The sequence below is a fragment of the Ptychodera flava genome, chromosome 4 (genome assembly GCF_041260155.1).
Source record: "Ptychodera flava strain L36383 chromosome 4, AS_Pfla_20210202, whole genome shotgun sequence".
NCBI classification, from domain to species: Eukaryota; Metazoa; Hemichordata; class Enteropneusta; family Ptychoderidae; genus Ptychodera; species Ptychodera flava.
In genome coordinates, this window is record NC_091931.1 from 49,244,105 (window position 1) to 49,270,638 (window position 26,534).

At 38.1% G+C, this 26,534-nt stretch overlaps 2 protein-coding genes across 2 annotated transcripts in view; both read right to left on the bottom strand.

Moving 5' to 3' along the window:
- Nucleotides 1-12,691, bottom strand: LOC139132062 (sodium/glucose cotransporter 4-like). The gene is made up of 15 exons (XM_070698452.1): nt 11,323-12,691; nt 9,227-9,298; nt 8,951-9,055; nt 8,730-8,789; nt 8,307-8,411; nt 7,879-7,984; nt 7,109-7,189; nt 6,568-6,773; nt 5,836-5,971; nt 5,346-5,453; nt 4,771-4,921; nt 4,159-4,327; nt 3,592-3,807; nt 2,930-3,164; nt 1-2,460 (listed from the first exon to the last, which is right to left on the bottom strand). The coding sequence occupies exons 1-15, from the start codon at nt 11,401-11,403 to the stop codon at nt 2,249-2,251; spliced, it is 2,043 nt and encodes a 680-aa protein (XP_070554553.1). The 5' UTR covers nt 11,404-12,691; the 3' UTR covers nt 1-2,248.
- Nucleotides 12,672-26,534, bottom strand: part of LOC139132061 (sodium/mannose cotransporter SLC5A10-like) — a 17,581-nt gene continuing 3,718 nt past the window's right edge. The window contains exons 5-15 of the mRNA XM_070698451.1: nt 26,285-26,389; nt 25,556-25,661; nt 25,037-25,117; nt 24,442-24,647; nt 21,478-21,613; nt 20,554-20,661; nt 17,291-17,441; nt 15,586-15,754; nt 14,901-15,116; nt 14,206-14,446; nt 12,672-13,656 (exon numbers count right to left, since the gene is read on the bottom strand). Of these exons, the coding sequence (XP_070554552.1) occupies nt 13,448-13,656; nt 14,206-14,446; nt 14,901-15,116; nt 15,586-15,754; nt 17,291-17,441; nt 20,554-20,661; nt 21,478-21,613; nt 24,442-24,647; nt 25,037-25,117; nt 25,556-25,661; nt 26,285-26,389 (1,728 nt within the window). The 3' untranslated portion in view covers nt 12,672-13,447. The remainder of the gene's footprint in view (nt 13,657-14,205; nt 14,447-14,900; nt 15,117-15,585; nt 15,755-17,290; nt 17,442-20,553; nt 20,662-21,477; nt 21,614-24,441; nt 24,648-25,036; nt 25,118-25,555; nt 25,662-26,284; nt 26,390-26,534) is intronic.

The window sequence follows — 26,534 nt, forward strand, 5'->3', positions numbered from 1 at the left end:
TTTTGCAGATGATACGACTCTTTACTTGAGAAATTTGAAAAGCATTACTCAGTCGTTGAAAATGTTCAACAAATATGAAAAAGCAACAGGTGCAAAGCTGAACAAAAAGAAATCCAAAGGTTTATGGGCTGGGAGTTTTAAAAACCGCACTGATTCAGTGGAAGGGATCGATTTTTCAAACAAGGTTTTACAGATCTTGGGAGTTGGGTTTGGAAACAGTAACACATCTAGAGAAAACTGGAAAACAGTGATGGAAAAATTTACGAATTGTCTTAAGATCTGGAATACTAGAAATCTGTCGTTTAAAGGCAGGGCAATAGTAGCTAATATGCTGGCTGCATCAAAATTATGGTACCTGGCATCATTTGATCACGTACCTAAGGAAATTATTAATGAAGCAAATAGTAAATTATGGAATTTTATTTGGAGAGGCAAACGAGAAGTTATAAAAAGGGGCATTTTCATTCAAAGATATGATGACTGTGGCAAAAAAGTTGTCGACATTGAAGAAAAAATCAATGCACTCCAATTAAAGTGGCTTATGAAATTATTTGAGAAAAATCCAGATAAAGGGACTCCTAAATGGGCCAGCTTATCAAAATATTTCATGGCGAATTATGACAATAAACTGAATAGTGATTATCACTACCTCCATCTCAATTTCAAAGTCAACAACAAACGAACCCCAATGGTGTATGGGGATATGTTAAATACCTGGAAGTCACTTAGACTTACAAGAGTGAATCTACCAACATCAAAACAGAATCTTCTTAGAGAAGTTCTGTGGTATAATGACAATATTAAGAATGAAGGAAGTGTCCTCTTGTATAAAAAATGGTCAAAGAGTGGAATTTTAAGGCTTAAGGACATCTGGAATGATGACAGAAATGACTGGCTTCAACCATGGGAAATAATTGCAAATATTAGAGGGGGTACAAACAGACATGTGCAAGAGAAAATCAAGACAGAGTATGAAACACTCCTCAATGGTATTCCAGATTCCTGGAAACAAATCATCTCGTCAAACATCCAAACTGAAGAAAACTATGATATTTTAGACTTAGAGAATTATGGTCTGACAAAAAGTGACGTCAAAACCAAGTCACTTTATTGGAAATTAGTTGATAAGAAATGGCATGCAGTCAAAGGTCAGATTAGTCAAAATGGGCTGAGAATCTAAGCCTCACAGACAGTTACAAAGCTACTCTATTCAGCCGTCTTAATTCAACAGGAATTGTCAGCAATTCAGTAAATGATTTAAATTGGAAGACTTTCCATCGAGGCCTAGACACCGGAAGCTAGGCCAAAACTTTCAATTTAAGTGATGGGAAATGCCATATTTGTGGCCAAGAAGAAATATTGGAACACATCTTATTTGAGTGTAAATATGTTAAAGAAATCTGGCAGAAATGTATTTCTTTCTTTGTCAGAAAATACAACTTTGATAATAATGTCAATATCAAAGATTAGCAATTGCAGGAATCGAAAGTGATAATAATGCAACATCTACATTATTTACTGTATTACTTCCTTTGTAAAATATACAGTTTGGAATATTCGAAATTCGGTTACTCTTGATGGGATTAAAGTTTCCCTTCAATCCTATGTCATGCAATTAAAATGTTATCTCTCCTCATGGATGAATACATTGTATGTCACTTATAAGATGATGAACAAAACTGAGGATTTTATCACAAAGTTTTCAAGCCTTGTAAGACTTGAAGGAGAAGAATGCATCCTGAATGCATTCATATGGTGATCTTTTAATTAAACAGCTAATTATTTGGTGTTTTTTTGTTTCAGACAAGACGCATTGTAATTTTAATGCATTTACAGTTATGTAGATTTGTTTTATTTGTGACTATGTGGAAATAAATTCATCTTTTTCAAAAAAAAAATATGCAGACCATAGCGATGTAACAGGTCCCTTTTGTACTTTCCATGGCTATATCTGGTTCTTGAACAGCGTTTGTAAATTTCGTTCGTTTTTTCATAAAGTTAATTGATGAACAACCTGTATAAATTTAAGGGCTGCAATCACTACGCCAGCGTGACTCGCAAAGATGTGAGAAAACGAGAAAGAAATAATTGAAGTAAAGATCATTTTAAAGGAGTTTAGGTGTTTTAGATGATTTACTGATTTTTTATGAACAACTGATTTATATCAGTCATGCTATCACACAAAAGAAACATATGCTTTTTCATTAGTTGACACTGTTTGCCTAGGATACAGTCCGAGGACTTGAGACTAGGCGTAAAACCCCCAGAAAAATCCGGAGACACAAAGCATGACGAGGCAGTTAATTTTGGCAATTCGACTCCATTTTGGATCTTCATTCATCGTCATTACTTCAAAGGCAGCCTCGGCTTCCTTCTGATTTTGAATTTCCTGGTCCTTGGCGTCTTTGTTGATGCCGCATAGCCATCTATTCAGGCAGTCGGTCACGCTGCTTTCAGCGTCTGAAATAATGGACTTCAATTATACTTAAATGCAATGGCAGAAATAGTCTGTATACTCAGACGTAAGATCTACAACATGCAAGCTGTCAGGTATGTGTACATAGTCATAGTACGATCAACTGGGGAATGATGGGGCAGCGTGGTCATTAAAATATTGCAACCGAACTATCCGATTGAGCAATGTCATTACTTAGGTTGCACGGACACAGTTAAGGTTTAAATGCTTATCTAACTTCTCTAACTAAATTTGAACCACAATATGGATTGCGATGGGCAACTGACCATCATACAGGTTGGATGGTGATTTCCAGATTAATTTAAACGACCACTCTTACTATAATCTTACATTTACACGTGACTATTATACCTTAGAGATATATTCGTCGTGAGTGCATTTTGCATAACCTATGTAAACCTCTAATATTGTAATAAGATATGCTGTAATTATATCATTGCTACTGGTACAAACCTTCAGAGACCTCTGCTATATTTACATCACTTTCTTTCGTGCTGATCTCGTCGTCTGATTGGTCGGTTTTGTCTGCTGCAGAACAAGCAACGCCCTGCACGGACCCATCGGTGTGCTGCAGTTCTATGTTATCAAAATATTGCTGTTCCAATTTTTCCTTGAGTTCTTTCTCACGAGCTTCTCTGCCAATGCGTTCAGCTGCGTTGTGTCGAGTCCACCAAGTTAAACCAATCAACTAGAGAAAAATTTGAATAAAAATGAATTAGAGTATTTTATCATTTGCGATAAAATTTATTAGTTCTATGAATCGAGACCTTCAACATTTACCAATAGTCCAAAACAAGGCCTCGGCTAATTAACGAAATTGCAGGAAATAGCTTTCATAGTGTGATCAATCATGAACATGAAAGGTATAATGTGAAAATGTATTCCGCGGTTAGTCTTAACCGTCATCAGGAATTGCATTCATCCATAATCTTCCGACTCAATGTCGATGAATCATCACAACAACAGCTGAAAAGTAAGTTAGTGGCTGCCAAAGTTGACGGCATGTAATAGTAGAACAAACTAGATAGGAGTTGAAAACAAAACTATCCTCTCGTGAATAATAATTGCAAATAATGTATAACAAGAACAGCTAAATTGAGAGAATGGATACTTACTTTGTCCTTAGACTGGGCTTTGGTCACCAAACTAACAAGTATTATCGCTACAAAAGTAACACAGAATAAAAGGATTGCGAAGTGCAGGTAATGGACAGTTCTGATCAAGTATGGTCTAGTGTCTTCTTCGTCACATTTAGGAGGTGCATAGACGAAATCACGAATCATTCTCACGAGACCGAATACAAGTCCAACCATCAAGCCCCAGAATGAACCCTGAATCAAACAATACTTCACTCGTAAAGATTGGTTTTAGAAAATGAAATATGAGGGCATTCATAAAGTGAAATCTGCGAAACTTTTGTAGCACACAAACATTACATTTACTCAACGATTGCTAGTACATGTACTTTTCATATCTATGAATGATACTTCATATCACTTATGCCATGAAAACAAAGATAATGTATTCCTTTGTAGGACCCGATACGAAGACCCGAAATCTGACGACAGTTTTGAATAAATTTGCGAACACCTGGCGATTGTTTTAAATTCACAATGATGCTATTACGTCACAGACTCCAAGAAACATAATTATAGTCTCGCGAGAAAAAAATTAATACTCACTGGTTCATTGATTCGTTCCCAGCATATTGCAAGGATGAAGGCGGCCAACATCGGCGGAGAGAGATAAGAAGCAATAGATTGGAGATAGATAAACAGCTGTCCGGCTCCAAAGGCTTCAATCAACGGCAACCATAGAACACTGAGACATACCAATATGACGGTGAATACTCTGAAATGCAAGAAAATTCTTCTTATGAAGTTGAGTTGTACAGTGTCTTTTTGTGATATTGATCGCGTCTTACTTCGTTTGTTATGTATTGTAATTTTGTCGCGAAGAATGTTAAAAGAAAACTCCGTAAATTTAACTCATATGTTGGGGCAACATCTTTGATACCTAACACGTGATTGAAATATGCCATTTTACGACTCCAACCATCATTTTTTTAATGATAAAAGGCAATAAAAATTCAGCATTTTGCATCAAGCGAAACGTAAATTTTATCCTTGAAAGTTATCAAATAGTACAGTATTCGTTGAATGTGGTTGGTTGTACAGAATACAGTGTGACGTCACGGTGGTGGGTTTGTACCAAAGAGAATACCAGGATGTTACGTCACGTTAGGGTCACAAGATTTGTTAACTGGAATGTAAAATATAATATTTTCAACGAGCCTGCCAACCACCATTTCCTCATTCGCACTGCATTTCGGTCTTGCCATTTTCCAGATGTCGACTGTAAACAAACTGCTGGCGCTGTTGAATATCGATGTGAAGGAGCTCATGACACCTGCCAACATGGCGGCCAACATTAACCCCTTCAACACTGTGAGCGAAAAAAGTTTGTTTTTGAATAAAGTGTGCGAAAATCACGCAGTTGGAAGCAACAATCATGAGTAATTGAATCCTTGCAGTGTGTCCATAGTAACGTGTACATTTTCCAGAAATACAAAAATAAATCACCTTTGAAAAAGACAGCACACGATGCAAACACACATCGGCAAAGAGATGGATTGAATCAATGAAAAAGAAACCTGTATGCGATGTCAGGTATTTCAAAAAGAATGATCAAACTAAATCTCCACAATACGGCATATGTGAAAGTTTAATATTTTGCCTCAGCTAGAGACAACATGAGTTCATGGTCTTTGCTTAACACTTGGAATGAAAAATCGTCATTTCCTAATCATTTTCAAGTTCAAAATACAAATAGTAAAGTGCATCGACAATGATGGCGCTTTCACACTCACCAATGGGCATCAAAGTGAGTATAAGATAAGGGTAGGCTACATCAGAACAACCGTTATAACTACCGCAAGCTTCGAAACAGACGTCTGGATCAACACAGGCCACAGTTTCTGTCAAATAAAATGCCATTTTATTCGTCTGTATTATTGGTTATTGTTTATTTGGCACATTGATCGACGGTCATCAAAAGACAAATGACGATTTTGACGATTGGAGGAACCATCCGACAATGAATTTCAATAAAATGCAACATATTTTTATTACAGTGCCACAGCCCTTACGACCACCTAAGTAAAAGTTTTCTCACGAAACCATGATATTTCTTATCATTCCTTACAGAAAGACAGCTTTATTTTGGTCATCTCAAGATTCCTCAAATGTGCACGTAAGTACATTCAGCTCAGCTGAACGGCCACCGACTGTTTTAGAGGACTTCATTTCGAACTTTGGCATTGAAAGGTACATTCACTGTAGGATTTGAAGATAACTAACCTGTATGCAGAATCCTACTAATCATACCGGGATAAACCATTAGAAACATGGGTAAAATCTTCAAGTATCCTGCCAGTATAGTACCTGCTTGCGCATGCGTGAGGTTCTTCGCCGCTAGAGTTCTTTGGACCAAAACCTGAACGACAGTACAATCATACTTTTAGGAATAAGCGTGATATTTATCATCAGATTTCCTCGTTGAAGTAAGTTCTGCTGAGCCAGAATCAAGTAATTTCATCAAAATGGAAGCCGATATGGAGTTGATCAAATTTTATCTTCGCTCGACATTTTTTCTATAAAACAAGCCCGTCACAGTCCCACTCGGTTCACTTTTTATTGCACATTGCTTCCACGATGACGCATCTGACCAGACTGAATCGCCTTGGTTTTAATTAATAAAGATATACCAAGTCACTTATGGTTTTCTATAGCTTGATAGAAGCAATGGTAGCTATATCAGCCAATTCAAAACATGAGCACGATAGAAGTGCATAAATCCAAAATTATTCAACCTTGATAATCTAACATTTGAATTCAAAACTTTTAATTACAGTTTAGACAGTTAATTATTTGCTGAGACGAGAGAAAGGCATATAACATTGAGTCGGCTTTTAGGGCTCGGCTACGCAAACTTAAGTATTAAAGGGAATTACTCCTTGATTTGCTTTCACCGATGAAAATTACTGGATTTATAGGCAGAGCGTGTCACTATAAGAAGCGATGGCCACTTGCCTGATTTGCACAGAAGTAATACCCTGATAGAATGTGAATGCCAAAGAAGACACCTGGCCAGGGCATACTGCTGTCCACAGGTCGAAACAGATGCCAAGCTTCGGCTTCAGGAATTCCACACGACAGGTTTCCCGCTAAAGTGGTACTGGGCACGGCGTCCATGTACAGACTCTCAAACAAATAATAGCTTCCCATTTCAACATAACCTGTTGAGTTGAAAGAAGAAAATGAAGAAGTACACTAAAACGGTTGTTATTTTCCGTGTGATGTAAGACCCTTGAGATAGACTGTCGTTCTGGCACACAAAATAAAAGACCCACAGACCGACTGTCGACAGACAGACTGACAAACAAACAAAAACAGACATTGAGACAGAAAGACAGATAGACAGAGGCAAATAATTCATGAATAACGGACCAAAGGCGCATGTAGATTTTCTGAATAAGGCCCTTAGCCAATATTATTTGGTCTTGGACTTAGTCTGTTTTAAATAGCAAAAGTATTCTCCAACTAAAAATATACACAGAATATTTCAACTTACTTATCACCATCAGAATGAATGCCCCTATTAGGATAATAATAGCCATCAACGCGTCGGTGTGCATTACTGCAGTCAGTCCACCTACGGATAACCATGGAAACAACATTATGACCTTACCAAATGAGTTCTTTTATATAGTCTATGTTGTCAAAGTTGTGATGAACGCTCCTTTCTCGACGTTTGAAATTGACATTATTATTTTCTTTAAAAGTGAACATGGACGTCATTTTGTGTGTGAGTAGCTGCTCTGGAACTTGTCCTGTTTTAAAACCGTCTTACGGGAGTACCACTCCACACTTATGGAATCACAGCCGCGTGCAGTGTTGCTTCGATAGACCTGCGGGATCAGAAGTCAGAGCGCCTCCCACGGCCATGCATGCGAGGCGAGGCCTTGGCTGAGCCGTAGCGGTAAGGAGAGAGAAGAAGGCATGACATGAAAAGTCGGCTCCAAGTCAAAAACAGAGCAAAACTAAAAGAATACAACGTCCGTCCTCAAACAAATTACAAATCCCTACAAAATGTCAATCCTTTATTCTGATTTCTTCAATAAAATACCTACTGTCATGTCAATGGAATAGAGATATAGTCCTGTGTGATGGCATTTAATATTTGAATGCCACATCACTGTCATAGATTTACACAACTGACAACATCTCAGTGCACCTTCACTTAAGGCGCTGAAACCCATCGGTTTGACAAAGCGTGAGATTTGAACTTTGAAAACCGAATCAGAGATGTTGTACAGGTCGCAGTGTGTTGGAAATCCTTACCTGCCACAGTGTAAATTGCCGTCAGGATAAGAAGAGCTATGACAGAGGCGTAGACATTCCAACCTAACGTGACTTGAATGATCAGAGAACCGGCATACATCTCCCCCTGAAAAAACACGTAACAATGACTCTATCAATTTTTAGTATGTTGACCATAACGCCACAATAATATCTGGCCTTTCACAGATGCATGTGATTTGATAGAAAACGCCCTCTGAGTATATTGCGTTTAACTCAAGTCGCGAAGTACAAATAATTACGAGTTATCTTGGTCACGATTTCGTGACATCAGTTTTATTTTAGGCAAAATATACAGCTTTTATTGGGAACGGAGCAAGTCTGCCAAGCGACATAATTACACAGACTTAATTCGTGAGGATGTTTCTGGCATTAAATAAGTAAGGTCTCTAAAAGTTCAACCAACTCACCGCGATATAACAGAAGAGCATCAACAAGAGTTGTACGACGGCAACGTAGACACGAATTCGCTGACCGCCAAATCTCTTCTCCAGGTAGTCGGGCATTGTGTAAGCCTTTGAAAGAAATGTGTGTGCAGCAACTTATTAGTATCAATTTAATCTGGCGTAATGTTAGTCGTAAAGTTCAAACTTTTACAATGGTTTTTAAGTGATCGTATAGTATTTGTAGTCAGGAAATGATACAAGTCTTTGAGAATGTTTTGAAAGATATGGGTTTTCGGGTTGGAAACTGTAAGTGGTTAATATAAATGCGTCATGGCCTTAAAAACAACGGGCTATTCATGATAAAAACTCGCGATAGATATTCCTTTGAACAAATTTTGTTTGTCTCTGTGTTGCTTTTTTCATGTTTATCAACAAAATGATACTTACCCCAGAAGCTATGTAGACAGGTACGAAGATGAAACCCAGCAACGCCAGACAGGTTGTACCCTAGGTCAAGGTTTTGTAGTAACGGTTAGAAAAACGTGTATAAAAAAGACTAATGTTAATCAGAAGTATTTGCATTTTTTCATGCTTATTGAATAATTACATAGAGTGTGCCATTTGTATAATTAACAAATTCCGAAAGTTCACTGGTAAAGGAAACCTACCGTGAATTCATAGACGACAACAGCAATGCCATCTACAGCAGCAGCCCCAGAGATGCCGATGAAAGTACCACTGCCGATGTTACTAACGTATAGAGATAAGCCAACCTATATTTGAGAATCAAATAAGTTTAAAGGGACAGATAGATAGATAGATAGATAGATAGATAGATAGATAGATAGATAGATATGTAACACGAAACTCTCTCTCTCTCTCTCTCTCTCTCTCTCTCTCTCTCTCTCTCTCTCTCTCTCTCTCTCATAAAAGAAGTTACTCACCACCCACCAACTCATGCTTCTACCAGCCAGGAAGTAACCCTGGGAGCTTCCACGGTTTGCAGACCTGGATGACTAAGATAAAGTGAAAACAATGTGTTTGTAAAAGATTACAAATTTCTCCTCAAGATAAAATTTCTCCTCACTGAAATTTTCTTTTCGATTTACATTACATCAGAGATGACGTCATCAGGAGTTCTATTTGACAAAGCTGCAGTTGACAGTCTGTGATCGAAGCATGCATCAAACCCTTTCTTGAGAACACAATGGACGTACTATTTCACTCTGTACTGTATTTTTCAATTATTTCTCCTTGCGATGTCGCTAAATAGATAATTAATGAATTTGTTAATCACTAAACATATTTTATCTACTTTTACGTTTGTGTCTTTGTTTGTTTGTTTGTTTGTTTGTTTGTTTGTTTGTTTGTTTGTTTGTTTGTTTGTTGCATTGAATTATTTAAAATCATTTTGAATTTCTTTGATCACTGCTTTGTTGTCCTCGAAATTAGAGTACTGCTCAGTTATTAAAGGCAATCTCAGTCCTTTTCTCGTATTATAGCAAATATTTTTAATGACTGATTGCAATATTTCTTAAAGTAAAACTGTACACTACACACATTTCGGAGACTATTATAACATGTTATAGAGTTGTGAAGGCAAAATAAATCACTCTGAAGTAAACTCACTGTTATCAAATTCTTGATTGAGACAAATTGATTAAAAGCATAAAATTAAAGAATTGAAATGGTACCATGTAATGCAATCTCATTTCACAAGTAACGTCGCATTTCAAATGTGATGGCGGAACACCACTTAAATGGAAACAGTCGTCTGAACTACGCCTGTGCGAGTTTTTTGTTTACAAACCATGTATTTCGTGCACGATATCTAGATGCAAACCGTTATCATTATAGCTGCAACATTTGAATTATACGATGTAGATTATGACAGACATGTTTTAACTTTCATCAATCACCAACGCCCTTGGATACAGTATTGTCATTGGTCGTATGGGCCCCTAAGACCTTTGAGCACAGTTCCGTCCCTTCAATCATGACAGTTGGAGCTGATTATAAAATGACGATCACTTTGAGCACCACTGATTTGGTTTTGTTGCACAGAGAGTTTTTGCTTACATCAACGTTGCTTTAGATTGTCATAAGTGTATTGGTTTAGTTCTTAAATGTTGAACGGATTCGGGGAGCATGTACGCACTGTAAGATTGTTTGTGATTCAGTTTTTTTCATCTGCAAATTTGGCAAATGTACCAGTTAGTCTATATCCTAACAGAATGCATACAATGTAAAATATGTAAAGTTTGTCCACCATAAAACGCTCTGGAACAGTCAAATAACTTATAATAGAGTGTTTTACAACGTGATCTGCGACCCTCAGAGTAAATAAAGGACAAAGTACCCGTCCCGAACATACGCTGTTTCATAAGTAAACCACACTACTAGAAGGAATTGAACTGATAGCTACAAAACAAGCGATATTTGGCTTAACTCCAGTTTCCTCATTTAATGTGATCTATTCTATGTTATCAGTTCACATAAAGTTGTTTATCGACAAAATGGCAAACTAGAGTGGGATGTCGTTGATTAACAAGTCTGTATCACAGAAGGTACGCACACTTCATTATACCACCTGACCATAAATAATTCTCATCGCTTCATGGAATCATGGTACCGTACTAACTAATGCTGACTCATCAAAGTTTCCAGGGCATAGTTTGTTTGACCATTCACACGACTGATTGATTGATTGAATCGATCACGCGATATTATCTACAATATTAAAGTCTGCAAAGCAGACAAACAGAACGATAAAACTAGTTTTGGTCTGCTAGCTTTACGAAGGTCAAATGGTATATTCTCAATGTCAAAACTGTGACACTGCAATAGAACTGTTAGATACAACGAAAATTGCGTTGTCAGTTTGCAGCAAAAGCCGGTTTATTGTAGAAAGTGAATCAAAATTACAGATGTATGTCTCTGTCCTGCAGTGTATTTACTATGTACGATGTGTGGGCGTTTCCAGTGTGACTATCAAACACAAGCTTCAAGGCAGCTAGGAGTGTGTAAACTAAATACTTACCCATAACCCGAGAACAAAAATTCCCAACAGAGTGAGAATAACGACCAGGTAATCAACAGTTGCAAGACTTCCGTCAGTCATCTTGGAAAAATGTATCTTTGTGTGTACCCTGTGTTGCTCGGAGAGATGGTAGATCAAATCTAGTGCCAGGCCCAGGGGTGCCTGGTACGCTGGCTGTGCAGTCTCTTTGTTTGTGAGGTTTTTCAAACAGATAATTCTAGACGCATCGAGGTGTCATCAGTGAACAACTTTATCATGTGTAATCAGATGGACCATTGGCCGATTTATCTGTGTCATCCTCTTCCACTGAATGAGACATTATAGCATTCCTTTCGGACCTTTGAAGCAGACGATGTTTGTAAACTTTCGTGACGTAAACATCATCGGGGTTAAGAGAGAGGAGTTACACTTGCCTCAAGTCCGTGGGCATATTATTATCAAAACAGAGTAACTTTAAGGAATAAACCTCTGCAGACTGTTGCGTTGACGGTGAGGTGATCGCGTGGATCGTGTGGTGAACGTGTGGGCGATGGTTTGGCCATTAGACAGTTACTACTGTGTAGGCCCGAGGAAAGTCATACGACTAGCAGCCAGCCTTGAAAGGGGTGTGTTCTTTTAACATTCACATGCCACACTTTTTTTAACCAAAAAGTATAACCTAAAATCGCCTGACTATCAAGCTGAAGCGCCAGGTTGCTTCATTTCAGACTGGTACCAGGAGTACAACAACATTGATCAGATAAAAATTGAACTGCAGGTTCGGCCTGTTTAATTTTTTCCCGCTCTTGTGTGTTTTTGTGTCTTCTTAGTAAGGTTTTACTGTTGACAGACAGAGGCGGCAACAGACTTGACCTCACAGTGACCTGTGGGCTATAATCTATCGCGATTATGCAAAGCCACTACTCTGTTCTTCGTATTTGAGTCGCTAACGCCGCTTCTGTTTTGCAAGGCATGGTCCAAAAGCAGTGCAATGCACTATTTCACAGTGCAAATGTACAGATAACCCATATAAACCTTTGTCACTCTATTCAAATAAACACACATCTATATCTAGATATATAAGTCATGCATAAAGATACTAGAAATGCATATCATTTCGGGGTTTTTTTGTTACGATTTGGTGCAAAGCATGTGCACTTCAGCTTTCTTTGCTGCTCAAGAAACTATAGTTGATGCAGAAGGTTATCATCGGGGACATTGGGTGCTGTATCAACCCATTCCACTGACCTAACCATTGTTCTGATATCTTCGACATTAATTTGCACAAAAAGATGCAGGGAAACCTATTGTAACACATATTCACAACACGCTGCCGCTCTGTTGGATACAGGACAAAAAGACTGACAAAGTGCTGAATCCCCTGTTTTTTAATTCAAATTTTACGACGAAAGTGTCCTATGTGTCTTCGTCATCCAATAATACACTTATGTCTTCATGTAGTTTTAAAAAGACGTCGAAAGTTTCAGGAATCTTTGAAGGTTGAAATTGTTATTACGTACAAGGGTCAAGACGTGTTTTCCCATACTATGTATCTCAAATAATAAGCTGAGAACACCAATGTTTCTCATTTTTCCCCACACTTAGTAATGTGTATTTTTTTCTGTAGATTTTCATAGATTATGAAATTCTTAGACCAAAACATTAACAAATTGTACTTTATCTGCAGTAACAGAGCATATGTATTGTATACACATGACTTGAGATCAATGTTTCCACAGATAGTTTTGTCCAGAGAGTAAAAAAACAGTAAATGAATATTTCATCGTGCTTTTATAATACATCATAGTAACGAAAGCAAATGAGATGTTTCCATCGCTATACCCGTTCCTGCCACCAACTACCAAGGTTTATATTCAAATGTTCTGCTATAATTAAACTTGAATGTATACGACAAATCATCGTCCTTACGAGGATTTTGAGAGTCATTGTTATGCCTCAGTTGCCTCTGGAGTTTATTGTGAATAAAGTCTATATGTGAGTCACATTTGTTTTCCTTGCACGCAGACATTGTATAACGTCACTAACAGCTAAAAGTTTTGAACTGAAGTTTTGACAGTATCAGCGATATGCTATTTCTGCAATGCGTGCGCGTTCCCTTCATACTTAGCACTATTCTCGTGTGTCTTCAGGCGAAATATCCCCACATAAAGAAACAGATTAGTAACATTATGACGGCATTGACCGTGACGAATGAAGACCATTTGGGATTCTCTTCCAATGTCATGTCTATGTTCACTTCATCCTCGTCACCACTTGATAATTTACCATCCTTAGTGACACCGCAGAACCAATACAGCAGGCACCCCCAGGTTGAAGAATATTTCGCCTCGTCTTCTAATATTAGAACAAAAATTTTAATCGATAATACATAACTTGGAATTGTAGTACATGCACCAATGATATACTTGGCCAGGTGTATATCGTACAAAGGTACATCCCATCGGATAATACCACAGTGCCCGAGTTCATTACAATGCGTATTGGTGGATTAGACATATATTCTTACCTTAAAACACAGAGAAACATAGACTGTCTATGTTCCTTCTGTGCTTAGAATTTTCATAAAAGTTTTCTTAAAGTTTTATAGTTTTCACCTTTAAATGAGCCCAGAGAACTTTGTGGGCAATAAATAGCGTCTATTATCAAACTTTTGTGGAGCGAAATTGCTTTGACATTTAGTACGTAACCAAGTGATGTTTTCGCTAAGACTTTTCGAACTATGGCACTGGTGGCGTCATCATGTGTTCAGAACATTTCTTTGTTAAACTTTGTCAAATTCTGTCTTCTTCAAATCTACTTTCTCAGGTCTTTCCAAATTATATTGATGTTCCCAGGGGTATTCTTATTTTAAGTTTCTACAAAACTTGGAACCATCCAACTTACCCGTGTCTTCAACTACTATGGCCTCCTTGGTGGTGGATTTATCTACCGCATCTCCATTTTCGTCCTTCGTCGACTGCTCTTCACATTTCGTGTCACATTTCGTGTCCGCGTCTTGGTCTTTATCGTCGGTTTGCAGCGCCACGTGCGCAAGGACGACTCCAGCCTCATTCATCTCAATCTCATCAGTCTTCTGATCAGCTGGAGCTTTCTGTCCGACTGTCCACCATGTCATTCCAATTAACTGAAAGTGTAAATTAATTAGCCGTGCCAGTAATCCCATCAACCCCGACAAAGCCAGTGCTATTCACTCTCAAAATATGTGAAATATATGCACAGGTTTAAAAATTGTTTCGTGCTCAGATGTTGCCTTTTGCTGATTGCTACTATTGTGTGCAGGATTAAACTTCCGACAACAACAGATGACGTAAGTAGCGCAGAAAGTAGATTAAAAAAAATCTAAAATTTCAAGGATCACGCTTTTTACCTAAAATGAGGGAGGCAGTAGATACTGTTTAGCAGCTACAAACAGAAATTCATATTGCACATAACCTGTTAGTATTTTATTGTAAACAACGTGTTGTTTCGTTTTTTCAATATAAGTTTATACTATTATTATTTTTGTACTTCATTTATTATTATAATTTACTATTAGGTTATAGCCGTTGGTAGCACAATATTCTTATCTCGTCGCTTACCTCTTCTTTTGGCTGTGCCTTGGTGATTAGACTGATACAGACAATCAAGATAGCGGACGCTACTAACAAGATAATTGCAAAGTGTAGGAAATGAATTTCACTTAGGAATGATGGTCGAGTATCTGGTTCATCGCACCCAGGCCCGGGATACACGAATGATAGGATCATCCGAGTCATGCCGAGAACGAGGCCGATCATCAAACCCCAGAATACACCCTGGAGCAAAGAATAATAATGAATGTTCGAACAGTTAAAACAAATCTGGCGAGGGGGCGCTGTTTATGTTCCGATTTGTACGTCTCAGTTAGCGCCAGAGGTACGGATGGGTGTATTGTATTTTGCTCGTTGGAGTTCCAGTCAACAGAACCACGCCAATTGACTTGGTTTTTCAATTTTACCTTTGAACGGTAAAGGGCGATTTTGAATTCGTTTTAGGTTATATCGTTCAAAACTCATCGTAATTTAACCAATCTTATGAACTAATGCTTATTCGATAAATTATAAATGAAACTTTACAACCTGCTTTTACCAGCATGATCAAACACCATCACACACCTATTCGTATCGGTATCGAATGTGATCGATTTAAAGTAAATAACTTTATGATGGTCATCAAGTATTTTGAAGAATTTAAACGGTTGCCTTTGAAACGTCAAAGACAAGAAATAGTAATATAATGATTCACCGGCTCAGTGGCTCGTTCCCAGAACATTCCCAACAAGTAGGCAGCCAGGATTGGAGGAGCGATGTGAGAATTGACATTCTGCATATAGTTGAGGAGTTGCCCATCTCCGGATGTCTCCATAAATGGTAACCAGACAATGCCAATGCCAGCCATGACCAATATCCACACTCTAAATTCAATGTTCAAAACAGAATATCGTTTAAATAACTCAATTGAAGTCTCCAAAGACTCTCTCTTTATTGACGTGATAAAAGGCTGTTGCAAACGCAATCATAGTCGTCTAAGTTATAATTATATTGCAGAGATCTTTGTATATAGTTACAAAATTTTAGCTTTAGAAAGTATTGGCCAGAATGATGGTTTACCATTATCTCCACCTCAAACTAAGTGATTATCTCTTTCAGAAACGGAAAAGTTGTAAAAGATTTACAAGAATTTTGGGGCTGCAATTTCTGGGCCGACTTGCAGCGATTCGAAGCTGTTATCCTATTGGTTGGCTGAATCTTACCAATATAATTAAAACAATACAAATAAACTCCCTAAGTTGCTGTGAATAGTGACAATCGACCAATTAGATATAACCTTGCAAACACGCTGCGAGTCAGCCGCAATTTCTTCCCCATTTAAAGGGGAAATTTACCCTGAAAATTAATTTTGGAATATTAAACTAATATGGTCATTGAAAGGCTTTCGAGTCGATTTTATTCACTTTCACTCACTGGCTAACAAACAGCAGTGTACTAAAATACCGGAAGTGACGTCGTAAACTTGGTCATTGAAGCAGTCGACGCGTGCAGTCGACGTGTGCAACTGTAAGCTTTTCCACTTACAGTGTATAGAATGGCTACAGAATATAGGGGCCAAGCACTCGGTGTCGATGTTTAAGTCGAGCAGAAATAAAGTTTTCTGCGAATACCACTTTGAGAAGGGCTGCTTTTAGCGAAAGTTGCAAGTCCAACTACTGAACTACAAGCCTAAAAGAAAACTGTCCGGGGCATATCCAGCCCAAGTGCTTCGCTTGTACATATGGGACTATACGTACGCTCAGGCACTAGAAACGGAACGCTGTAGACAGGACCGCTGGTTCTAGACTAATCATGGCTACATCAGGGTGTTCTGTAACACATTAAAAATGCTTGCACTTTTAGAATTAATGTCGATCTCTTTAGAGCATTGGCATTACTTCTGTGTCGGCATGATTTCACAGCGATTGGATTGACAATGACGTGACAGGCATGATTGATCGCCGAGAGTAATTTGAACTTCGTCATCGGAGCTAGAATAGTCACTTTCCGAACTCGAGTCGCTGTAACTTTCTGACGATGTCAGTCTTGGATCATCGATTGCTCGTTCAGGTTTGCAGTTATACCGATTATCTTCGCCATTATGATTTTCAGTCGAGCGCTGAGGTTTGCGTACCGCGTACGCGTACTCTACTTGGCGTAGAAGAGCTTGGTTATAAGTGACCTCGCTTTGAACCCGCTGTGACTAGCAAGTTTGATACGTCACTTCCGGTTTCCGTGCGTTCAGCTTGTGGCCACTGCGCTAATACGCGCAAGTGAAAGTGAATGAAACCAACGCTATTTTGTTTATTTTTCACTAAATAACGACCTGATTACCTAAGAAAGTCTGGGTAAATTTCCCCTTTAACCCCCCCCCCCCCCCCCCCCCCCACCTCTACCAAATTCTAAGGCTCCAAGCGTACCTGCTTACGATCATCTCTTCCGTGTTCGACGCCTTTGGTCTGATTCGTTTCCAGATATCCAAAGTGAAGACACTACTGGCGCTGTTGAATATTGACGTCAGAGAGCTCATCACGCCTGCTATCATTCCAGCCAATAGTAGCCCTCTTAACACTACATCGTAAAAACATTACAGTAAACATTTGTATCACGTATTTCTATTGGCTCATTGAGAAGCAGTGAAAAAATAAGGCACAGCTCTTGAAAGTTTGAAAAATAGCGCCAGTTGCAGCAAAACGCTCGTTGGAATACATTCTACAATGGTTACAACATTGGACTTCTCATGGTTTATTTAATTAATAAAGCACACCCAGCGATGGTATACCACGAGATTTTGACCAGTTCACGACATATATGCACGAGCGATAGCGAGTGCATATATGAAGTGAACTGGTCAAAATCGAGTGGTATACCGTCGCTGGGTGTGATTTATTGCTATTATATCATAACAGTATATTGAAATTCTGGCATGGAACGTCAAAAACGGATTTTGCTCAAGCTGAGAGCTCGCGCGTGTGCCAGCAGTGGTATATCGCCAATATACCACGGTTCTTTTCGCGTCTCGACCAATCAGATCGCTGTATTTGCGCCATCAATATACTGGTATGATATAATGTTAATTATATCATACCAGTATACTTGATAAGACTAGGGTGGTTGATGTGTGTGCAAGAAATTGGATTTTAGAATTTCACTGACATATTGATTCATTAGACATTGGAGTCTATGAGAAAACTATGAATAATTTTTTTACAATGCTAAACTAACTAAATCTGTGCTTTTATAGGTGTTTGACAATTGATACAAATGTACTTGATTCAAATAGGGTATTTGAAAGTTCTGATATGGACAACCATTATGATATTGGAATTTCACCTAAAAGTATTATTTCACATTTCATGATACTAGTGGTGTACCGGTAAACTGTTAAATATTTTCTCTCACAATACTTGATATACCTCTAATATGTAAGTAATAGGAATTGTTCATTGCCCCAAGTAAGCTCAATTTACCAGAAGACAAGCCTTAGAGTTGCCAAGGCAAGATATTTATGCGACAATAATTATACTTTTATTCAGATTTACAGTTAAATGACTTCAGAGAATGAAATCATGCAGCAAATTATTTATCTCCCAGAGTATTTTCGAAGGAACTCTTTGATAATTTGAAATCAAGATCTGTTTCAAAAATAACATCAATTAAAACTTTCTATTTTTCCACATTGTATATACCACAATACCACATGATAAATTGAAAGAAAACTTGAAAAACATCATCAACGAAGCATTTTCTACAAAAACATTCATGCCGTTACAAATATGTAGTATTAGGGTATAATTCTACATTTTGTTAAAAATACTACCAATTCTAAAGATTTTTATACCGAGAAAGACATTATCAGCATGCTTGATTTCCTCATTGACAACATATTTGTAGAATTTGGAGGACACATTTTCCAATATGACACTAAACTGGTCCAATAATCATTTCCATTCAAGGTAATAAATTACCAGGTCCATGGGACATTTGTGATTTACAAATTTAAGTAGGACCATCCTGAACCACTGATAGTTAGTGGTGGTACCAGGTGTCCGGAATGGGTAAGCGTACCCTGCTAGCATGCTACACCCGTCAGGATTGGTCCAAAATTGTCTAAATATTGTATGAAGTGATACAGTATATGAATCACTGTATTAAGTCAAAGCCGGGAATGCTGTCGCTAATCATTTGAGTGACCGAGGTGTCATATTTGGCCACAATGTCGTAATATCCACTGTAGAACTTTTTGAAAGTCCTATTATATAAACGAGTCTTTTTGATGTGCATCCTATCTCATTAGTTTGGATGTCAATGAGCTGTGTCTCATTAGAAAATCAGCGTAGGAATCACAAGCCGTATACTATATCTGAAAAGTTGACACACCATAAGCAGGTGCAGGCGGAATATTGCTTGACAAGTGGGGATAATTTATGATTTCAAAATCGTGCATAGGAATTCCCATGGGTACTAACTGTGCTCCCTTGCTTGCCGACTTATTTCTGTTCTCATACGAGGCAGAATTTATTAAGAAACTAATCAAACAAAAAGGTCTCTGTAGCTAGAAATTTTAACCTAACATATAGATACATAGACGATGTTATTTCAATGAATAACTCAAAATTCAGTGACTATCTCGCTATGATATATCCTCCAGAATTTGAGATTAAAGAAACTACACTTACACTAACTTCTGCTTCATATCTGGATATTTTCCTTGAATTTGACTCTAATGGTCACCTTTCTACTAGGCTATATGACAAGAGAGATGATTTCAACTTTAGTATCATCAATTTCCCACATCTCATCAGTAATATTCCACTCTCACCAGCTTATGGGGTATACATTTCCCAGCTTATTCGATATGCAAGAGCATGCAGTTCATATGGTGATTTTGTAGAGAGACATGGCCATCTCTCTTATAAACTGTTAAATCAAGGTTACACCAGAGCAAGACTTGTCTCTACATTCAAACGCTTTTTGGCAGGTATCGCAAGCTGGTAGATAAATACAATATCTCTCTTCGACAAATGATCGCTGATGGCATCAGTGACATTGGGCCTTAGTTAGTGACCACTACCTATTTGACTTACAGATTGGTCTTGTTCTTTTGGCCAGAGGTCCATATATCTTTCTTTCATGAATTTGACTTTGTTTGTGTACCGTCTATTTACTTCTGTTCTGTGCTGTTTTGTGTCTATGTTTACAACTGTTGTATTACAAATTTTGACCTAGTGTTATTGGATTATGGATTGGTATGATCGCGATTATTTGGGAACACTGAAACTGCTTTTGGCAGGACGGATACTTATAAAAATTAAGTGATCTTTGATGTTTGAAAAACACAAGACCCCCCCCCCCCTTCTGCAGCTTTCAAATTTAAGGTGACCCTGGATTTTGCCAGCCCACCCCGGTCGTAATAACTGAGCGCTCCATAACCTCACGCTGCAGTCGGGTACACACTGTACACACTTGATTTTGGTACAATTCACTCCGTATAGTACCGCCTATATACTCGTGCTATATGTCATGCATTGTACCAAAATCTCGTGTATACCCTCCTGCGGCGGTGGTTATTGCTTAATTAAAAGTCTTTTCTTTGTCACCTACGGTTGAAGCAACAAATTCGTCCGTGTGATAAAGCTCTGCGATGATTTTTCTTGGAAACCGATACAACAACATTGCTCACCTATTGGCATGAGGTCCAGGATGAGATACGGATAGGCTACATTGGAACAGCCTGTAGGGTTTTCACAACGCTCTTCACAGACATCGCTATCCACGCACGCTACTGTATCTGAAGTAGTTTTGAGAAATCAGTACGTCAGTGCATCGATTGCACAGATTGTCACTGTGCAACTCCTCTTTGATATTACAAAAGTTGCATACATGTAGAAACACACTGTTTTTAATGCTCCCTTACCTGTATTTGTGGTAGTTTTATGCAGGAATGCAGAATACTTATTTAAAGATCAAGATTTCACAATCGTTAAATTACCATAATTCGGTGCTGGCGGTCCAGACGTATATTGTTTGATGTATTCAAACATTTCGTCGGTGCGAACACAAAATCTGAACCCAGAAATAAATGCATACAATGAGAAAGTACGGTAAAGACGAAAAGGTAAACGTGAATGATTTTAGAATAGGTAAATTTTGATGAAATTTTCAAACCAAATTTATCCAAACCCTTAAACAAGTTTATTGTTTGACCTTGTAAGGAACTGCAGATTATTTAGAACATATAACTGGTGGTTCTGGTCGAATACAAAATGAAGTCTGCTATGAACACGATTGGAACTATTTTGGGAAAATAGGATCTTTTAATCGTTCAAATTTATCGAAAGTGTTAGGTGCCCTATAGCTCAAGTTGTAATATTACAACTTACCCTAAATACATGTGAACTGCATAAAAAGAAAAGTAGCTGAGCTTAAATTTGCTGATTATATCAACATTAAAACGGTAACCTGTTCTCTCGAATTAGTTTCAAGATCAAGTTGCTGTGCACCGCAAAGAAAAGCAAAGAAACTAATAGGCATGATGAGATTCACTTACGTCATGCATATATTTTAAAGACAAAGTAACAACTGATTGCAACCAGTCTAAACTTACCTGTGTAGAGTATACGACTAATCATACCAGGCCATACCATGAGAAACATGGCCGTCATTTTCAGATAACCGCCTACTATTGTACCACCCTTGGCGTGGGTCATATCCTTGGCTGCCAGTGTGCGCTGTACGATTACCTACAGCATGGTGGATATAAATACAAGTAGTTTTTCATAGTTTACACATGTAATGTATGTGTGCCGGGAGCAATTTAAACGGATCTCATAGTATCTTATAGTAAATCATTTAAGAGATTTTGATATTGTTGTTGTATTTCCCTCTGTCTCATACAGAGTAAGGCCGACGCTACTAAATGAAGTAAGGTGAACCCCTTCGTTCACTAGTACGTGACTCTGGACTTTCAGTAGGATGTCATCCAGGGTTTTCTCTCGACTGCGCGATGGCGCAAATTGCGCATTTCGAGCCATTGCAATGTCTGCCCTGGAAAAGTTATTGATAGCGCGGAAATCGCGCACAAAACAAAGCAAGCATAGACGTCCTGACCGTGACGTAAGCGCACAGTGTAACGATCTGTGACTTTGCTGGGTATTTAGTCACGCTTGTGCACTCGCACTCCCTCGGAAAAGACAAAATATCGCCTGTCAAATTTGAAAGCAGAACTTGAAACATTTTATCAATGAGGGAATTTTCGAAAATTCCAACTTACAATAGCATTGTATACGCACGCTGCAGTGACAATCGATCTCGATTGCAATAATGAAACACAATCGTTTGATCGGCGCATATTTTCATGGATTAAACACCAAAATTCGGAACAAATCGTGTAGAAGGAAACTAATACCTCAGAGTCTGGGAAACCTGTCCGGTGACAAATCGACAGAAGATTGAGAGTAGCCGAGCACATCAAACACTAACAAACATTATGATGTCGATGTTAGTACGGATGCTGCGTGCGACATAGACGACGAAACTGCTGAACTGGGTGATGATCAATATCGTAATGATATCAGGAAAGCGATTCAAAGGAAGGTAAAATCAGCATCAACAGTGACTTCCAGCCCCTTAAAATGTCAAGTCTGCCCCTGGTTTTGATGTATTGGGCACAAAGTGCCCCTTTCTGAATCACAGGGGTTTCATTAAGAGCCGGCATGCCCCGGTGAAATTGACCGGTCACTCTGACGATTTCGCCGGCTACTTTTTTGAAAAATTTGGACTCTTGCATCGCTAAAATATTTTTTACCTTCTGAAATGGTTTGGAAAAGTATCACAAGCTGTGTTATCAAACTTCAACGGGTTTTATGTGAAACAAAGTTCAGTAGACGAGCACTGCGATCGCCGTGTAACACGTCTGGGGTGTATTGCCTAAGTAAAAATCGGAATTACAATGGACAATTCTATTGGCTACTGCAATTGCTGACCCCTATGTGGTAACCTTTATATCCGCCAATGAAAACGTGCGAACTACACCTGTCGGCCCTCATCAGCTCAATCCAAAATGACCGAAACAAAGGAAGAAGCGATCGCGAAGTCAAGCTTCGCTGTACGATCTTGGGTTTTTAAAGCGCACCAAGGAACAAGAGAAGAATAATTATGAGAGTTTAAACTGTTTTCGAAAGTAATGGCCTGATTTTTTTCTTACGAAAAACCTCGATTTATTACAGTTTGAATTTTAGTAGGCGACGTGCGTTGCATTGCCATAGACGTCAATGTGTACGTACACCTGAAGGTACGATATGTACTGCTTTCGGTCTATCCACGCCGATACGAATGCGCCCTGAGTGGTTAAAAATACGAGCAGACCTTCGAACTCACTTCAAAAACGATCGTCAGGTTAAATCCATTATGTGAGCTACTGAACGTACAAACTTTTATATCCCATATGAAGGTTCTCACTTTGTTCAAGTTCTATTTGTGAAATATGGTCACTATAATCATTTTTAATCATTATTGATAAATAGATTATCATTTTTACCTCCTGAAATGGTATTAATGTTCTTCATTTACCAATTTCCAATTTTCATACCCAAAATCAGGGTTCTTAATTTAAAGCACAACATTGTACAATAATGAAAAGTTCATCGTTTTCTGTGTTTAGTATATATATCATAGTGTTTCATCAAGGATGGCATTAACAGAGGGATTTCCCCCTTTACCAGAAAAGTTAGGGGGATTACCAGCGAATTTCACCAGTTCATGTGTTGTACTTCTATCTCAAAGGTGTGACTGGCACCATTTCAATGGGGGGGGGGGGGGGGGGGCTGGTCCCCCTTGATAAATTACTTGGCCGTGCCAACATGTCAACAGAGGGGAATCCCCATCCCCTTCTTCAAAAGATATTCGACATTACTCCAATTTTATCATTTTTAATTATGAATTATCATATTTAATCTCCCAAAAGTAATGTAGATGTCATAAGAAATGCTACAAGGACACTATCACTATTTGACCTGATGCAACTATCTGCCAAGTTGAACGTACACACTCTTAACAACAGTTATGTTCGTTGCATTTTATTGGTCAACAACAACTACAAGACTAATAAACATAAACAACAATACAAACAACTACAACAACGACAATTAGATTTCTGGGTTCCCTGTGGGTCCACTACTGACAGTTATTTAAAAGCAAATCAAATTGCCCTTCCAACATGATGCTGCCCTCTAGAGTCTGAGTGATAGCTATCGGACTGGAAATATTTGCGTGTATATCTTACATGGAACGCTTGCTTCATTGGTCAAAATTGATTGATTGATAGATCGACATATCTGTAATTTGTCTCTTTGACACTAAACTTGTATATTTTCTGGCTAGAGATGTTCCCAAGATATGCAAGTGCTTGAAAGAAAAACACATGTTTATAAATAATATTTACTGCATTAGTTTCAAAAGTTAAACAAGAGCGATTTATGCAGGTGTTGAGCCAATCTTTGCTTCAGTAGTTATTATTCAAGACATTAAACCAATGAGCAACACTAAAGGGTAGTTACAAACTATATCTCACCTGGTTGCAGCACCAATAGTAGAGTGATAAGATGTGGATGCCGAAGAGTACACCTGGCCATGGCATACTAGAGTCGGCAGGGCGGAAGATATGCCAAGCCCACTGTGACGGCACCCCGCATGTTGTGTTACCAGCAAGTGTGGTGTGAGGAATGGCCTCCATGTACTGGGTCTCAAAGGTTGAATAACTTCCAATCGTTACCCAACCTGGAAAATTCATGGAGAGGAAATTTATATGGTGAACCGAATAACAATGTCAGGTATCGTCATTTTGCTAGCCTAAAGGTGCGTGAGAATGGTGCATAGTAAGAGCCAATGCGTGCTCAAAGAAGTGTATACATGAATCTAATGAATGACTTGATACTTGGCTTACACGACTTATACGTCACTGCCGAAAGACACTGACACCGTGGCTTGGAAATTTTGATGTCATCCAACATGAATAAATTTCAGGCATTATTTCTGAGGTACAATTTTTGACATTTATTATCAGTTTTTTAGTCGTTTTTATTGACGTCATTATATCCGTTGTTTCTCTCGTGTCGAGTCGCCATTACCATAACAACTGTTGTCATGGATATTTGAAACCTACTCACTGAGAATCATCAAAATAACGGCTCCAATCAGCATGATAAAGCCCTGTAAAGCATCTGTATGCATCACAGCCGTCAATCCACCTATGTTAACACCATAAAAAATAACAAACTTAAGTTACTGCAAGTGTGAACGACAGGATTGTGACTGTACTGGATGTCATTTTGAGTAAAACATACAATTTGCAATAGATTTTGTAAACTTAGTGAGTTTTTTCTGTTTCATTGAAGCAGAAATCATATTCGTCCAGAAACGTCTTTTACATCTTCAAGAAAGACACTGTTATCGAAATTATCAAACAATACGCACATACACAACGTGACATTCAGTATAAATTTGGCGAAATCAAAAAAAAAAATTTCCAAATCGGACAAAGTAGAAGCGGCGATTCCGATGAACAATTAATTTTTTCTTCCTGGCCTATTATAAAAATTAGAATTACTTTTTATAGTCTCGAGTATCGTTTAAGTCAATGACAAGATTCTAAATGATGGAATGTGATCACTGTTTTCGTATCTTACCGGCAACTGTGTATATTGCTGTCAAGATGAACAGTACTATTACAGAGGCATAGATATTCCATCCTAAAGCAAGACGAATCAGTAAGACACCTGAATACAGCTCACCCTGTGTACATAAAAAACACGGAGAAATTAAATGACGAATTATTTAATTTATATTCGCTGTGGTTTCTAAAATTATTCCCATTTTACATAGTCATTTTACTCTACAAAACTCGATTTTAATAAATTTATTTTTGGCGTTGCGCGTAACAACAGTTTCCTCAAAGTAATATTTCTTAATAAAATAACATGAAACTCACTCGTAATATTTTTAAAAATGAGAGAATATAAAGTCTAGTAAGGAAGTAATAGTTCACTCGGTTTACTCGAAGGATGAAATTATGTGAATCTTTACAAAAAAGAGATATATTTGGAAAAACGCTGTGTAACGTGCATTGCTCCCTTAGGAGAAGATAGATGAAGTAGTCAATTGCATTGCCGATGTGGTGTTCTCATAGTTAATTACCGGTAATTCGTCGTGTGTATGGTGATGTTCTTGTTGACTTGTGTCTCAGGTCAAACGTAACATACTCATTAAAATGTGCATTCGATGTCCCTGGTGGTGGGCTTGAAATCACAATTTTTTGTTTAGTTCTTATGCAAAGTGTGAATCGTTGTAGATCAATTTTGATTTAAAATAAGTTTGTTCTAAAAGGAAATTGGATTGAACTTCAAGACGGAACTCACCGTTGTGTGAGCAAATATATTCAAGAATAATTGAGTGAATGCAAGATACAATCGTAACCGGTTGCCTCCAAAACGTTTTTGTATGTACTCTGGTGTAGTGAATGCCTGGATAATAAAGAAAAGTGGTCTACATAAATACTTACAGTACTTGCTTAATGCTATGAATCGTTAATATGCTACGAGGCATTTCGTTTGTACCAAAGTACCCAATGACATTCAGGGCTTTGCTTCTGACTCTGTCCTCGACGAG

Bases quoted from the DNA above. Each gene is read 5' to 3' on its own strand.
- LOC139132062 (XM_070698452.1), bottom strand. From the start codon at position 11,403: ATGACTGACGGAAGTCTTGCAACTGTTGATTACCTGGTCGTTATTCTC. The intron at 9,299-11,322 runs GTAAGTATTTAG...ACTTTATCTTAG, and splicing joins TTTTTGTTCTCGGGTTATGG to TCATCCAGGTCTGCAAACCG. The intron at 8,790-8,950 runs GTAGGTTTCCTT...ACCTTGACCTAG, and splicing joins TTGTCGTCTATGAATTCACG to GGTACAACCTGTCTGGCGTT.